This window comes from Taudactylus pleione, unplaced genomic scaffold (assembly GCF_031769625.1).
Source record: "Taudactylus pleione unplaced genomic scaffold, aTauple2 ptg000188l, whole genome shotgun sequence".
NCBI lineage: Eukaryota > Metazoa > Chordata > Amphibia > Anura > Myobatrachidae > Taudactylus > Taudactylus pleione.
In genome coordinates, this window is record NW_028284590.1 from 116,156 (window position 1) to 133,286 (window position 17,131).

General features: G+C 46.6%; 1 protein-coding gene across 1 annotated transcript in view; it reads right to left on the minus strand.

The window, feature by feature from the left end:
* Positions 1-11,455, minus strand: part of CWC22 (CWC22 spliceosome associated protein) — a 92,062-nt gene extending 80,607 nt beyond the window's left edge. Inside the window, exons 1-2 of the mRNA XM_088476353.1 lie at positions 11,202-11,455; positions 1,013-1,083 (exon numbers count right to left, since the gene is read on the minus strand). Of these exons, the coding sequence (XP_088332479.1) occupies positions 1,013-1,083; positions 11,202-11,228 (98 nt within the window). The 5' untranslated portion in view covers positions 11,229-11,455. The remainder of the gene's footprint in view (positions 1-1,012; positions 1,084-11,201) is intronic.
* Positions 11,456-17,131: the final 5,676 nt, after the last annotated feature.

The following is a 17,131-nucleotide window of genomic DNA, read 5'->3' on the forward strand; positions in this document are numbered from 1 at the left end:
CAGCGAGATGTTCAGCTGTGCACATCATCGTATATTACAGTAGGATCGCTGCTACTACTCCCTAGTGCTTAATTGAGGTCACTGGTTCATAGCAAATGGATAAGCAGCACGTTGGGTCATCACAGAAGATGAAGGGTCTCCATACTGCGTAGGTCACTGATCCAGATTAAAACAAATTGGTAAATGAATTCTTAATTGAATAGGACTTTAATGAGTGAAACAACATTATCTCTAAAAACTGGCCACACAAAGCCGCTATACTGCAAACAACCATGATGCCATATAAATCTGATTTAAATAACTTGGATTATTATAAGGCATGTTGGATGGGATGTTGGAGATGGAATGTATACCACCACTAGCAGTGGAATCGGTATGTATTACCGCCGGACCTAAGCCCGGCGGATGAAATACTGACAGGCTGGCACATGAAGATCCCGACTGAGGTGAGTAAGACCCCTAACCCCCACCCCTAACTTCTCCCCAGGTGTGCCTAAACTTAATCCGCCCTCCCCGCACCCTAAACCTAACCTCCCCTCGGTCGTGCTTGACGCTAACCCCCCCTTCCCCTAGCCTAACCCTCCCAGGGGGCACCTAACCCTAGGTCCCCCCAGGAGTCCCTAAACCTAACTGTGCACCCCCATGCGGCTATCAACTCCCGACGCCCGTCTTACCTACGTTCGGTATGCTGGACATCCGGATTTCGGCGTGGGGCTTATGATAGGCGTCAGTATTTAGACGCCTATCATTAGTCCCATGCAGGGATATCACTGTCGGGAAGCCGGCGGTCGGCATTTCGACCACCGGCTTCCTGACTACATCCCCTACCAGCCTCTGTCCTGTGTGGCTATCTTCCAGGTTCCAGTCATACAGAAAGCAATCTTATGGCTTGGCCCAAATGGATGGATTATGTCCTCTTTGGACATTGGTCTTGATTGCACAGCGTGTGAGGCCAGCTTTAGATAAAGGATGATAAACATGTATTACACACAAGAACACGAATAGGTCATACCTGTCCTCTGGAGAGGAACTTCCCCGGCGAGAACTGTAGTGAGTATCCCGTTTCTCATAACTTGAAGAACTCTGAAAATTTCAATAAGGATTACAGGGGGTTACAGCGGCTGCAGTGTTTGGAGAAACAACTGAATTTATAAAACCAAAAATTATGTTTTTTATTTTAAAAATACAAAACATACTATTAAAGACACGTTTGCTTTTTTTGGGGGGGAAAAGTAACGACTACGTGTGCAGTATTGCATATCATATGATTATCTGTAATATGAGGTTTTCAAGGTAACTTTTGCACATGAACAGTGATAAAGCAAATGAGGAGCAATCTTATAAATAGAATACAAACAGGATAGCAGTAGTTATTCAGGAGGGCTAATCTAGATTGTGGTCCTGCTAGGCTGTTCTAATCTTCCCATTTTGTTAACTGTGAAATGCGCCCTGTTTTGTAATTGGTGACTTGCGCCCTACCCCTTCTCCGAGGCGCACACACTGCGAAGCAAAGAACCAGACACAGCCTCTTGGCAATAAACCATCCCCCAGGATGTGCACGCCATCCACACAATAGAGAAGACAGGACCCCGGGGCTCCCAATCCTTGCAGACAGCAATCCCAGATAAGCCAGACACACAGCCTCCCCTTCCCCTACTCATCCCACATACGATGAGTCGGGAGAGAGACAGCGATTTAGATGGAAAATGCTGCAATTAATTTGATGCATGGACTCCAATAATGAAATACACTCAGAAACATGATAATGATGCAACACAGAACTTACAGTTACCCATGTCTTTAGCAGGGGATGTAGTTAGTTTGTCAACGGTGAATATGTTGACAAACTGTATGCAGTCATGGCAATGCCGACATCAGTATGCTGACACAGGTCTAATGTACATTAAAGCATTATAACAGTGCCAACATGTATACAATTATTTAACTTTAGATCTGTGTCGTCATACTGACTTTGGCATTGTCATGGCCACAAGTTCATATTCATTGTCGACAAACTCTGAGTTTCCTTTATCAGAGGTCATATTAATAATATTCAGCGCTGACACACAACACAATTAGTGTACAGTCTACACATTTTGTTTGTGCCCTACATAACAAACACCCTCAAACTGGCTTTGCGGTTTAAGTTCTAGAGCAGGGGTGGTCAATAAGTGTCCCTCCAGCTGCTGTTGAACTACATATCCCATATGTCCTCATAACAACACTGTGGCTGGGCATGCTGGGATGTATAGCGTTCAATGTAGTTCCAGCACAGTGCAGGGCGCCGGACTGTAGAAAGGGCACTCTTGTGCATGCCGAAGGTGCACGAAAGAGGTGCATGGCAATGAAAAAAGGGGGCGTGTCTTTAACACCCCCTTTTCATCACTTTTGGGGGCATGACCAGCACTAATGGACTTGCTAGGCTGTCCCCAAGCTCTCCACTCTCTATGAATAGAAGCCATGCGCATAGCATCTATTCACCGCCAATGATCGCTACACCACAATTATTTCCACCCGTGAGACACCGCGGCCCAATAGTGAGGTCGGCACCGGGCATGTTGTTTAAGCTGGGTGTCGTCAAAAGGGCGAGGCGCATCGCTAAAACATCCTAGCGGGAACGCTAGAGGTATAGTCCCACAGCAGCTGGAGAGTCACTTATTCTAGAAGCTGAATCAATTATAGGGAAAAGAAAAAACAAAGGTGAGGTACAGATGTGTTCTCATGCACCTAGCCTCATTACGCCATGCCGCACATGATGTCTCGCACAAGTGAGCAGTCTGGACCCGTGCAAGTTCTAAAGCGCTGGGCATCTTTGTTGCAGAAAAGCATCTTAGTCGCATTGCAAAGAGATTAGGATGCACCGAGAGACTGCGCTGATTCATTTGATGTGTGAAACTTGTATATCTGTGTGCGACTGAGTCTGTATACGAAGCACAACGGAATTTGACGTGGAAAAAAATGCAGCCGCTGGTGCATCGTAGCACTTCGTATATAGATTTAGAGAATCTGTCACACACAGATATACAAATGTCGCATACCAAATTTATCAGCGCTGTCTCTTGCGACTAATGCTGGGCATACATGGCCAGCTAAAATGTCTGTCAGACCGACAGACATTTTATCTGGCCAGCTGCCAGCCGCAGATGTCGCCGGCATACACTGTGAGAGAAATCTCACAGTGTATAGCCCGACATCTGCGCTCCGCCCCCGGGGGAGGAGACATTTCCCTGTTCCTTCCATAGGAAGGAACACAGGAAATGTCTGTCTGTCGGCCGCGCTGGGCATACACTGCCCGATACGGTCGACAGTTTACCGGGTAAATATCACATCGGACGGGCATGCTGGACAATCCTGCATGCCCGACCGAGCAATATTTAACCCTCGGTCGCCCGCACACACGCTACAATTATCGGGGCGATCCGCCGATATCAGGCGGATCACCCCGATAATTGTAGCGTGTATGGCCAGCATAAGACACATCTTCATAAAAAAAAATTTTTAAACAGATGCCTGGCGCTAGCAGAGTCGAAAGGGGACCGGATGCCCTGAGAGGAACTATTTGGCGCGACTGCAGCACAGATATATGGAGGACACAAGAGGGAATTTCTCAGTTAAAAAGAGAGTTATCTTTATCCATTTTATATGGCATAATATGGACTGTGCCCACTACTGCATAGCACGACACGAATTGGAAGCATGACCGTGTGGCACGACATGACTTGCGGGCAACACCATGTTGCATGATATTAACTGGAAGCACTACTGCATGGCATAAAATTGGGGCACTACTGTCTGGCATAGGGGTCTATTTACTAAGCAGTGTTAGGAGACAGAGTGAAAAGTGATAAGGTACCAGCCAATCAGCTCCTAACTGCCATCTCACAGGCTGTGTTTAAAAAATGACATTTGGGAACTGATTGGCTGGCACCTTATCACTTTTCCTAACACTGCTTAGTAAATAGACCCCATAATATGATATTATATCACAATTTGCCCTTCAAAACTAAAAATGTACCTTCCTCGTTGATAAGTACCCTGGCCAAAAATGCTAGTTATTTCTGTATCAGGCAAATTCTATGGGGTGGAATTGAAATCAAAGCAAAGTGCCACCGCTGGGCACACATCAGCCATATACAGTAATGCATACATCATAAGTTTCCCCTTGCACCTCTTTGGGATGAGAGAGAAAGCTTAGGATACAGGAGAGTACGATGCGCCCTTCCGGAACAGCACCTCACGCCCATGATGGCCCATCGCCTAGAAATGAATTCCCCCCTATGCTCCTGTAGCCAGCTCTAAATAATTAATTTCAACTTGATACGGCTCAGTATCTGGTGAGCTCGCCTATGTGTTTGTCTGTTCGCTGCAGAGCCCTATTACAGCCTTGTGCAGTCTCCAAGGAGGGAGGAAGCATTGTGTTCATGAATCGCTTTTCATTATAGGATTCCCCAAGGCCATTGGTAACTACCATCATGCATTTACTATTGTTTCATTCTGGTAAGAGCGTGTAAAGGGTGTACGCAGATTTTTATTTTTTTACCACTGTAAAGCAAACACCCTCCCTTAGATCCACACTATTTGTAGGGGTTGGGTATGGGATCCCGGCGGTCAGAATACAGACAGCGACATCCCAACAGTGAGAATCCCGCCAGCACTAGATAATGAACCTAACACTAACCCCTTCCCTAACCCTCCCTCACCGATGCCCAACCGGAGCCGGGATCCAACCGCTGGTATCGTAACCTTCGGCATCCCGCATGCTGGGTTGCCGACGGGCTGACATATTGGACCAATGTAATTTAAAGACGGAACTATCATTCGTTCTGTCCTTCATTACACTGCACACCACTTGCATGGCACCGCAGCACATCCAACCAGGCGACATTGCATGCGACCGCGGGAGTGCGCATACACACTGCACGGTATGTCGTTATGATTTGGCCAAATCCTAACAGCATTGTCTCAGTGTGTACTCAGCTTAAGAGATCCAGACCAAACCATGACATAGAACACCCTCCTGCAACAAATATTGCAATTGGCACTAGGCATTCGGATAGACTCAACTAAGGAGAAATGAGAACAGTCACTCGAGTAGACGTTTCCACTGCTCCAGCATCCAACGGCAGTTTGCTTTTAACCACTCCAGCCAACATTTGGCATTGCCAATGGTGACCTGAAGCTTGAGGGTGGCTGCTTGCCAATTAAAAAACAAAAAGCCAACCCATGAAGTTCTCAATGAATAGTTCCTGTCTGGACATAGGCAGTTTGAAATGCTGTAGAGAGTGCTGCAATAGAGTACAGATGATTTTCACGAATAGAATAGATTTTCAGAATAGATGCCTTGCACATGCGCACAACTACTGTTCACAGTGCAGGGAGAACTTGGCAGCAGGCCAGCATCTCTGCGAGTACGAGGCATGCTCCTTTGACTGATGGAAAGAGAGGTGTGTCAACAGGCCACACCCTCTTTCGGGCACCTTTGGCGTGCTCAGATCAGATGTGCCATTATCCGCGACCAGCCCTAATTAAAACACTAATATATAGGTTGGCTGTCCTTGGAGTCCTAATGGAGTACGCTTTGGCGAATTATATTTTAAAAACTTCCTAGACAAACTACACAAATACTTAAGACTTCTTGCACCTGCACTTCACAACACTTATCAACTAAAGGTGCGTATCCACTACGCGACCCAGGGTAGACAGTACAATCACGACATCGTAATCGTACCATCGTTCCCCATCCCCTGCAGTGCCTACCCTGAATGATTAGTCGTTCAGTGTAGGCACCCTCCATCATCCCCAAACATGGCCAATCTGTCGTTATCGGCAGATTGACCAGCATGTTCTGGGGCGATGATTGATGTCGGAAACGACCAGCGGGAGCGCGCATCGCTGGTCGTTTCCGACATATTAGTGCCCGATTCATGCATGATTGATGACGACTGAACGATAACTTTAAAGTTCAGTCGTCCATTAATATCTGCCAGTGGATGTGCGCCTTAAGGCCTGCTTCCAAAAGAAACAATAGTTACAGTAGATTTCTGTTAATCAATGATTGTCTGTTTTCTGTCTTCTAAACAAAAAAACAACATTGTTATTAATAAACTGACAGTGTTGCAGTCTGATCCCTTAAGTGACTAATACCCCTTTTCCACTGCCATCAATAACCCGGGTTATTTGGCTGTGTGAAAGGGCAGGGTTGTGACCCGGCAAACTATTGGAAAAGGGGGAATAAACAGTAAGATATATGAAAACTTTAGGTTTGACTTATGTTGAATGCATTTCTAAAGACACAGTGGGGGCAACTTAAATTACTGGCAAAGCTGCAATACCTGGCTACACATAATATAGCAGGTTATGGTAGACCCTACATCGCAAGTATTCCTATGCTCCTCTATGGTGTGCGAGGCAAAAGTTGCGATGTAGACAGACACAATATACCATTGCCCACATTAGAAGGAATCGAAGAAAAGAAAACCAATGAATGAACTGTGAAATAATATACTTTTCTACTGTCATTTGTATTTATACAGTGTACATACTTAAAAGGATGTATGTATTTAGTACAGTTCCATTGTTTGCTTTATTTACCCAGACTCCATTCATCTCTGAACAGTGCTCGTCAGTCTATTTAAAGTGCGGTCATTCTTATACCATGCAATAGTTTAGGAGACTGTCCTAATAACAAGTATGCACAACATCATCATCCAAAAATAAGAGAGGTTTACCATGAGTTTGCAGAGTTTTAGATTCTCTCTAACAGGCCATCGCAGCTGTGATTTTGTACACAAAGCAGCTGCGAAAACATGCTAATGGTTCCACAGATCACTCGAACATAAAGACACTGACCGCTACCTTCTCATCGGTGTATGACGTCGCTTACCTGTGTAAATATCGGTAACATCGACGCACATTGAGCCGCCATCTTGCCCTTGCGGCAGACCTGACCAGCCGCAGACTCGACAGCTTACCTGACAAGCAGAGGGTTGCGTAGATCGCAAGCGCCAATTTATGCGCGCCCGATGTAACGGTGTTCAAATGGTCAGACACGCCCGCGTTTTTCGGACCCATCCCCCCCCCCCATTACCAAACCCGAACGCTGACTACCTGTCACTGACTTTGCGAGTGGAACCTCTGTGCATTCGTAATCGCAGTGCAATCGTTGCGCACGTGAAGTGTAACTTATACGCATGTGCACTTGCAAACAATTTCTCAACCTGCACCCGTAATTGCCACAGCGTTTATCTCTGAATCAGGCCGTATGTACAGGGTATACGAGTACCTGTGCTAGGTACAACTCAGCAAACACATTTTAGAGGTTAGTTTCCATTTAACTTTCATGATAATTTTTGGAACACGGATGTTAAATGATAGAAAACATATTAAAAGATACCGCAGATTCGCTTATACTTCCATTTCATTCAGATACAGAAAACAAAGCAATTCAACGCCAAAGCAAATCGCGTACCCATATAAAAAATCCATATAGAAAATAAAAATATTAAACTTTGACACAATCAGTTGCTATACACACACATTGTGCAAAGCACTAGGCAGCTGTCATTCCTGCACCACACAGTGCTGCAAACACAAGTGGGACTTGCTAAGCATCAGTACACAATGGAAGTACATATGAAAGTAAATAACACATTTCATGATACCAGATATACTTTGTTCTCACATTTGTGGATTCTCCTTGGCCATTGGGTAGCAATAATTGACTTATCACTTTGCTGGATACAGCAGCACAGAGGACGACAGTATGGAGTAGGTACACACACAGCAGCACAGAGGACAGCAGCACAGGGGTAAGTACACACACACAGAACAGAAAACAGCAGCACTGGGTAAGTACACACACCAGCATAGATTAGGTAGACATACAGCAACACAGGACAGCAGAACGAGGTAAGTAAATACACAGCAGCACAGAGGATGGCAGCAGCACGGGGTAAGTAGATACACGGCAGCACGGGGCAAGTACACACACACAAGCAGCACAGAGGACAGCAGCACGGGGTAAGCAGACACACAGCAGCACAGTGGGTAAGTAGATACACAGCATTACAGAGTAAGTAGATACATGGCAGCACGGGGCAAGTACACACACAAGCAGCACAGAAAATAGCAGCACGGGGTAAGTAGACACAGCAGCACAGTGGGTAAGTAGATACACAGCAGCACAGAGGATGTCAGCACGGGGTAAGTAGGTACACAGCAGCACAGAGGACGTCAGTACGGGGTAAGTAGATACACAGCAGCACAGAGGATGTCAGCACGGGGTAAGTAGGTACACAGCAGCACAGAGGACGTCAGTACGGGGTAAGTAGGATACACAGCAGCACAGAGGATGTCAGCACGGGGTAAGTAGGTACACAGCAGCACAGAGGACGTCAGTACGGGGTAAGTAGATACACAGCAGCACAGAGGACGTCAGCACGAGGTAAGTAGATACACAGCATCACAGAGGACGTCAGCACGGGGTAAGTAGATACACAGCATCACAGAGGACGTCAGCACGGGGTAAGTAGATACACAGCATCACAGAGGACGTCAGCACGGGGTAAGTAGATACACAGCATCACAGAGGACGTCAGCACGGGGTAAGTAGATACACAGCATCACAGAGGACGTCAGCACGGGGTAAGTAGATACACAGCATCACAGAGGACGTCAGCACGGGGTAAGTAGATACACAGCAGCACAGAGGACGTCAGTACGGGGTAAGTAGGTACACAGCATCACAGAGGACGTCAGCAAGGGGTAAGTAGGTACACAGCATCACAGAGGACGTCAGTACGGGGTAAGTAGATACACAGCAGCACAGAGGACGTCAGTACGGGGTAAGTAGGTACACAGCATCACAGAGGACGTCAGCAAGGGGTAAGTAGATACACAGCATCACAGAGGACGTCAGCAAGGGGTAAGTAGATACACAGCATCACAGAGGACGTCAGCACGGGGTAAGTAGATACACAGCAGCACAGAGGACGTCAGTACGGGGTAAGTAGGTACACAGCATCACAGAGGACGTCAGTACGGGGTAAGTAGATACACAGCAGCACAGAGGACGTCAGCAAGGGGTAAGTAGATACACAGCAGCACAGAGGACGTCAGCACGGGGTAAGTAGATACACAGCAGCACAGAGGACGTCAGCAAGGGGTAAGTAGATACACAGCAGCACAGAGGACGTCAGCAAGGGGTAAGTAGATACACAGCATCACAGAGGACGTCAGTACGGGGTAAGTAGATACACAGCAGCACAGAGGACTGCAGCACGGAGTAAGTAGATAAACAGCATCACAGAGGACGTCAGCACGGAGTAAGTAGATACACAGCAGCACAGAGGACGTCAGCACGGGTTAAGTAGATACACAGCAGCACAGAGGACGTCAGCAAGGGGTAAGTAGATACACAGCAGCACAGAGGACGTCAGCACGGGGTAAGTAGATACACAGCATCACAGAGGACGTCAACACAGGGTTAGTAGATACACAGCATCACAGAGGACGTCAGCACGGGGTAAGTAGATACACAGCATCACAGAGGACGTCAGCACGGGGTAAGTACACAGAGAAATACAGAGTAAGTAGATAAACAGCATCACAGAGGACGTCAGCACGGAGTAAGTAGATACACAGCATCACAGAGGACGTCAGCACGGAGTAAGTAGACACAGAGCAATACAGAGTAAGTAGATACACAGCATCACAGAGGACGTCAGCACGGGTTAAGTAGATACACAGCAGCACAGAGGACGTCAGCACGGGTTAAGTAGATACACAGCAGCACAGAGGACGTCAGCAAGGGGTAAGTAGATACACAGCAGCACAGAGGACGTCAGCACGGGGTAAGTAGATACACAGCATCACAGAGGACGTCAGTACGGTGTAAGTAGATACACAGCAGCACAGAGGACTGCAGCACGGAGTAAGTAGATAAACAGCATCACAGAGGACGTCAGCACGGAGTAAGTAGATACACAGCATCACAGAGGACGTCAGCACGGAGTAAGTAGATACACAGCATCACAGAGGACGTCAGCACGGAGTAAGTAGACACAGAGCAATACAGAGTAAGTAGATACACAGCATCACAGAGGACGTCAGCACGGGTTAAGTAGATACACAGCAGCACAGAGGACAGCAGCACGGGGTAAGTAGATACACAGCATCACAGAGGACGTCAACACAGGGTTAGTAGATACACAGCATCACAGAGGACGTCAGCACGGGGTAAGTAGATACACAGCATCACAGAGGACGTCAGCACGGGGTAAGTACACAGAGAAATACAGAGTAAGTAGATAAACAGCATCACAGAGGACGTCAGCACGGAGTAAGTAGATACACAGCATCACAGAGGACGTCAGCACGGAGTAAGTAGACACAGAGCAATACAGAGTAAGTAGATACATGGCAGCACGGGACAAGTACATACACAAGCAGCACAGAAAACAGCAGCACGGGGTAAGTAGACAGCAGCACAGTGGGTAAGTAGATACACAGCAGCACAGGGGATGTCAGCAAGAGGTAAGTAGATACACAGCATCACAGAGGACGTCAGCACGGGGTAAGTAGATACACAGCAGCACAGAGGACGTCAGCAAGGGGTAAGTAGATACACAGCATCACAGAGGACGTCAGTACGGGGTAAGTAGGTACACAGCAGCACAGAGGACGTCAGTACGGGGTAAGTCGATACACAGCAGCACAGAGGACGTCAGTACGGGGTAAGTAGATACACAGCAGCACAGAGGACAGCAGCACGGGGTAAGTAGACACACAGCAGCACAATGGGTAAGTAGATACACAGCAGCAGAGAGGACGTCAGCAAGGGGTAAGTAGATACACAGCAGCACAGAGGACGTCAGTATGGGGTAAGTAGGTACACAGCAGCACAGAGGACGTCAGTATGGGGTAAGTAGGTACACAGCAGCACAGAGGACGTCAGTACGGGGTAAGTCGATACACAGCAGCACAGAGGACGTCAGTACGGGGTAAGTAGATACACAGCAGCACAGAGGACTGCAGCACGGAGTAAGTAGATACACAGCATCACAGAGGACGTCAGCACGGGGTAAGTAGACAGAGCAATACAGAGTAAGTAGATACACAGCAGCACGCGGTAAGTACACACACAAGCAGCACAGAGGACAGCAGCACGGAGTAAGTACACACACAAGCAGCAGGATACTTACTCTCACTTGGGCGACGCTGCTCTTCATGGTAGCGAAGTTACTGACACACCCGGAGCCCTGTGCCGCCTCTCTCTCGCCCGATCACCACAAGGAATCCCGGGTAGAGTATCCCCAACGTACCAACACCGTGCTCCCTACACCGCCAGGTGCCAGCGCTGACATCCGGCTTCCCAGCACTCTGCCCTGACGTCACTACTACGTGGACGGAAGCAGGCGAGGGACAAGCAGCCTCACAGAGACACAGGCGGCTTCATTCATTCCCATATCTGTCTGAGATGATGCTGCTCTCTTTGTTCAATTGCAATAATGGGGAGAAGTCTATGAACGTATCTGTGTGTGGGGAACGTATTCATGTACATGTGTAAATAAATAATGTATTTTACAATAATATATATTCATATTTTTTATGAGTGAGACCTGCTGCTGTCATGGAACATATGGTATACATTTCTGTAGGAGTATCAGTAAGGGGAATGCTGACTGATTGCAGGGTAGGGGGCACAGGGGTCTATTTACTAAGCCTTGGATGGAGATAAAGTGAACGGACATAAGCCAATCAGCTCCTAACTGCCATGTCACAGGCTGTGTTTGAAAAGTGACAGGAGGTGGTTGGTTGGTGCTTTATCTCCATCCGAGGCTTAGTAAATAGACCCCACAGTTCCTGCACTTGGCAGTGGATGGGTTAGGTGAGACAACACTTGGTAGTGGATGTGTTAGGTCTACTTTATACACTACCAGGACGGTATTCTTCTGGTTTTTGTAACACTATGCGTAGAGATTGGAGTCTGTCCTTTACCCTAGCCCAGTACCAATGGCATCTGCTTTTTACGCTGGGGTACACCCACCGACTGTCCCAGATTTTCAAGAAGACTTGCGCAGTTTGGGGAGTTCTCACGGAGTCCCGGGAGAGTAGAGCAGACCAGTCGGTAGTCCAGGAAGCCGGTGATGTGATTCGTATTATCGTGACGCTGCTCCCCACTGGCAATGCAGAAAAACATAGCATTGTATTTTGGAGGGGTGACTCCATTCTCTGTGCCTCGGGCCCCCCCCCAACCCCGCCTGTACTTCTTTCAGAGGAGGCCAGAGAAAAGTTGGTACATACTGGGGTCTGTCTTGGGTCTACTTTTGTTATTTACAGTAGTTACTTAATTTTGTGCCCTGTCCTGTTTACGCCTTTGTTATCTGGAGTCAGTACCTAGTTGTTAAAAAAGGTTTCTGATAAATAATAATTAGTAATTCCGTGCCGAGTGTGTTGATAAATGTAGTAATTCAGGGCCTGATTCAGACCCGATCGCAAGCGGGTCGATGGTGCCCTAGTGCGCATGCGCACGACGTGCGCATGCGCGAGACCCGGCGTCGCTATGGGTCTCGCACCAAAGGGGGCGTGCTGTTGATGGTGAGTGACAGCACGCCCCCTTTGGTGGGCGTGCCGGGGGCGTTGCTGCCCAGACTGAGGCGTTCCCATAGAGCCAAAAGCAGTCCTGGGCTTGCGGCATGGAGACCCTACCGCAGGGTCTCGTCGCAAGCCCGATGGTTGCGAAGGTCTTGACCATCGCAACCATCTTTTTGGCCGCTCGCATAAGCTGTGGGTGGTCACCCACAGCTATGCGAGCAGCCAGGAGGCCGCTCCAATTTTAGGTAGGAGGGCCCTGATTCAGAGCGAGCGCTGTTGTCAGAGCGTCCGGCTCTGAATCAGGCCCTCAGTCCCCTGTGCTGTGTACGCCTTTGTTATCTGTTATCTTTAATCCAGACTTGCAGACATCCCTGCAGTCCCCTCCGAGAGGGAGCAGCCAGGTTGGTCAAGCAGGGAGGCGTGGCGCTGCATAGGGGGCGTGGCTAGGCATAGTACCCGCTAATGGGGGTGGAGCCATGGAATCAAGTCACTTCGGCCCCGCACCCGCTACATAATGCAGAGATTTTCGTCATTGCTTTTCCGGGGAGCCGGGAGCGGCAGTCGGGAGGCTCCCGGCCGAATCGGGAAAGTAAGTATGCTTTAATCGGTGCCTACTTGTTAAAAAGTTGCTGATAAATAATAGTTGCTCTGGTGCTAGATTATCTTTAGCGGTTGTTCAGCAAATTTCTTCCATTAATATTGATGAAGAACAATACTTTGACCAGCATAAAATAGTTGAAAGGCGTATTAAATCAAATTGGGAGAAGTGGACTTAATTAATTCACAAGTGATCCCCTAGGCAAGATTTTGGCTAGTAGCCCCCTAACACCACTTCTAGTTCCACCTCTGACCCAGCTCCCCTCTCCCAGCACAGCACCCATCACCCAGCAGTACAGATCACAGCAGCAGCCAGCAACACCCACCATCCCTCACCCATAGTAATCCTCATCCACAGAGCTGTAACTAGACATTTTGGTTACCTGTGCAAGCAAGAGCATTGGCACCTCACCCCTGGAAGAGTATCCGGACCTCCCGCATCCCACCGACTTCCTAGTGAAGTGGGTAAGATGGGTAGATAGTTGCTGTGAATCACGGCTCCGTATGGAAGGGGCTAAATTACACGTCCTTTAGCCCCGTCCCCTCATATTCACACGATTTGCAGCAGTTTGCCGTGATGGGGCAGGGCCTATTGACATAGAAAACCGACCCCATCCCCCCAAAGTTGCCTGCTGTGTCTGCTCTCTGGGCAGGTAATAAATGTCGGTAAGTATGCCACAACCCCATATTATAAATAGGCCACACGGTAGTGCAACCTTATTCACATTACATCGCAGGATAGTGTCCCTTATTCAATCCAATTATACGTGTTGTACTCGCGGGTGTGAGTCATCGCAGCAACAGCCGTACTTTACGGCAGCCCGAACCCTCTCAATAGTGGACTGCGGGGGGTGCGAGATGAGGCGCTGTTGCCGGCGTTTCAATGCCATGGCAACGACAACTCGAACCCTTCACGGCTAATGGGATTGAACCCATAGACATATGTTTTTTATTTACTTTTTCATGCTGCCAAATATTGCTTTAAATATGCATCTATATATTACTCTCTTTTTGTCTAGCAATATTTTCATTCACTTCATGTTTTTTAGATTTCATTCATTGAGACGTAGTTGCTGTTTTTTTTCTTGTGAAGCATTTTATATATGAACAATAGCATCACGTAAATTCTGATTTGATGAACAATTCGCAACCTAGAGAAACAAAATACAGATACAACTAGAAATTAAGTACACACTGCTGCTCTAGGTGCTTTGAGGCAATGGGGCTGATGCATTGCTAATGCAATTCTGAACGCAGATTCACAATTATCGAGAATCCGCGCGCGCACAAGACCCGTTCTGCGCATTAGCAGAATGGATCCCCTCTGCTTGATTGACAGGCAGAGGTATTTTCGGGACAGTGCGGGGGAACGGACATCCAGCCTTCCCTGTTTTCCGGGAGTGGCAAGGCCAGGATCTGCATCCACGGACCCAGTTTCCAGCCCCTGCAAGCCGGGCAGCCTGCAAAGTTGGTCGTAATGGTTATCCCAGCCTGCGATGGTCACAGTCCTGGGATCACAAATGCAGAAGGAGGTGTCAGTCACCTCTTGCTGCATTTGCATATTTGCAAGGATGGAATTGCAAAGCTGCTTGTGTGCGGTTTTGCAATTCCATCCTCTGCTGAACCGGCCCCAATAACTGAACAAATGTGATTGCAAAGGTTTTTTATAAAAATTGAAAATGTTTTTAATAAATAAAAACATTCATATATCACAAATGATGTTAAGTAAAGATAAGTTTTTTAAAAAAGAGTTACAAACATGGGTGTAACTACCATAGGTGCAAGGGGTGCAGCTGCTATGGGGCCCAGAGCTGAGGTGTCCCATCTTCCTTGTCAAAGTTACAGTACATGTGTTATATACGTTTTTCACCATTGGGTAGCACATAGGGGCCCTAACAAACTTTTGCTATGGGGCCTTCAAATACCTAGTTCTTGACCTTATTAATTTAGAATATTTCCGCAGTCACATAATGTCAATAGGGAAAAGTCAATAGTTATATACTGCAGAATTTGAGCGTTAGTACTCACAGAGCCGCTGGGCAGTATGATGGTGGAGTGCACCCATAGGATTTGGATCACAGGTCTGAGGTATAAAAGGAAAGCCAACTGACTGATCAGACTGACCCCATGCGGGTATTCCAATTCTGCCCTTTTGTCAGTCAGAACGAGTGGAGCCTTGAAAGTCCATATTTGAGTGATCAGTTGATCTATCTGATATATAAAGTGATAAGTTCATTCAGTTGTATGCCCTTATTAAGACCATATGGGCTGAGTTTATTGATCATCTCTTGGATGCAGGATCTTTAATACAGTATTTACTGTATCACGCCTGGAAACACTGTGGTTAGTTACTTTCTTGATGCCATTCTTCCTATGTTCCAAAAACCGTGTCCTAAGGCACCTAGTGGTGCCACCCACATGTATGAGATTACATTCATACTTTAAGCATAAATAACATGTTGAATACAATTAATAAACCCTTTTGTTTTGTGGCTAGTATCAAAATGTAATAATTCTAAACATTTATTCATAGGGGTATATTTACAAATCCATAGTTCATGCAAATACTCCTAGGGGTAAATTTACTAAAGTCAGAGTTTTTAGAAGTGGAGATGTTGCCCATAGCAACCAATCAGACTCTAGCTCTTATCTTCCAGAAGGTGCTAGTTACATTTTAAGTAGAATCTGATTGGTTGCTATGGCCAACATCTCCATTTCTAAAAACTCTCACTTTAGTAAATATATCTCATAAAGTCACACAAAGGTCTCTTCCACATCTATAACATCCAGAGGGTAAAGGGGAAGTCACGACAAATGAGGTTTCTGATCTTGTTTGGGAATGAATTTGAGATGTCTGAAAGCTAAAATGTTTTGTTTTTATTGTCATCATAATTAAGTCTGGGCGAATTGGAGGCCTTTCCACATACAAACCCGCCACTCATTTGCTAGTCCGTTTTTTTTTTTCTTACCATTGTGTTTCTAACGGTTTTACTAACATGATGCTTAGTAAGTACAAGATTTGTATCGCTGTCTATGGAAAGTATTTAATGTTTTCTCCGATGGTCTAATGACGTCTACTGCCGTCTAAAGTCGTGCGAACTCCCTGCGGGTTAATCTTATGTGCCAGCTACAGGCCGATATCTTCATTACATAGTGACTTAAAAATATATTCCTAATTTCCCACTTTCAGGCCTATACAATTTCTGTCATAATTAATCCTGAAGCAGGTTCTGTAGCCGCCAGAGAAAGGCAATAAAACAAAAATTCTACATAGAATATAGAATTCCAAGGATCATAATATTCCATTCATCTTATTATCAACTGGTGCTAAAAAGAATTGATAGGATAGACTGGGAATTCCTCCAACCTATGTTAATGGCTAGGTGTATTCAAGCCAGCGTCATTTACAAAATTATCTCTTTATACTCTACGTAATTGGCAGAAATCAAAAGTTAATGGTACAGTACTTTATCATAATCCTATATTTTATTATTCAAAATGACTCTTGGGTGAATCTTGTAGACCTGCACACAAAGTATTCAATAGAACAATCGTATCTAAGGCAATGCAATTGGTAATACAACACTGCTTAGGTGGATGGTTTGTTGTTATTTGTTTGTAACCCATTGAATTGAGGGCCTGATTCAGAGCTGCTCGTAAGCGGCCGCTCGTTCGCTCCGAGCGATGTTCGCACAACTGCGCATGCATATGGGTTGTAATACGCATGCGCGAACCAGTCATTGCGGTCGGAAATCTTGTGCTCGCAAAATAGCGAATGCCTGCTAATTTGAGAGACAGAATGAGGCGTTTGTGGGTGGTAACAGGGGAAGATGCTTGAAAACGGGGAGTGGAGATCCGAACGCAGGCGTGCCAAACGGTCAAAACGGGCGTTTTAAGGGTGTGCATAATTAACAAAGCAGAGTCATCGACCACGTCATCG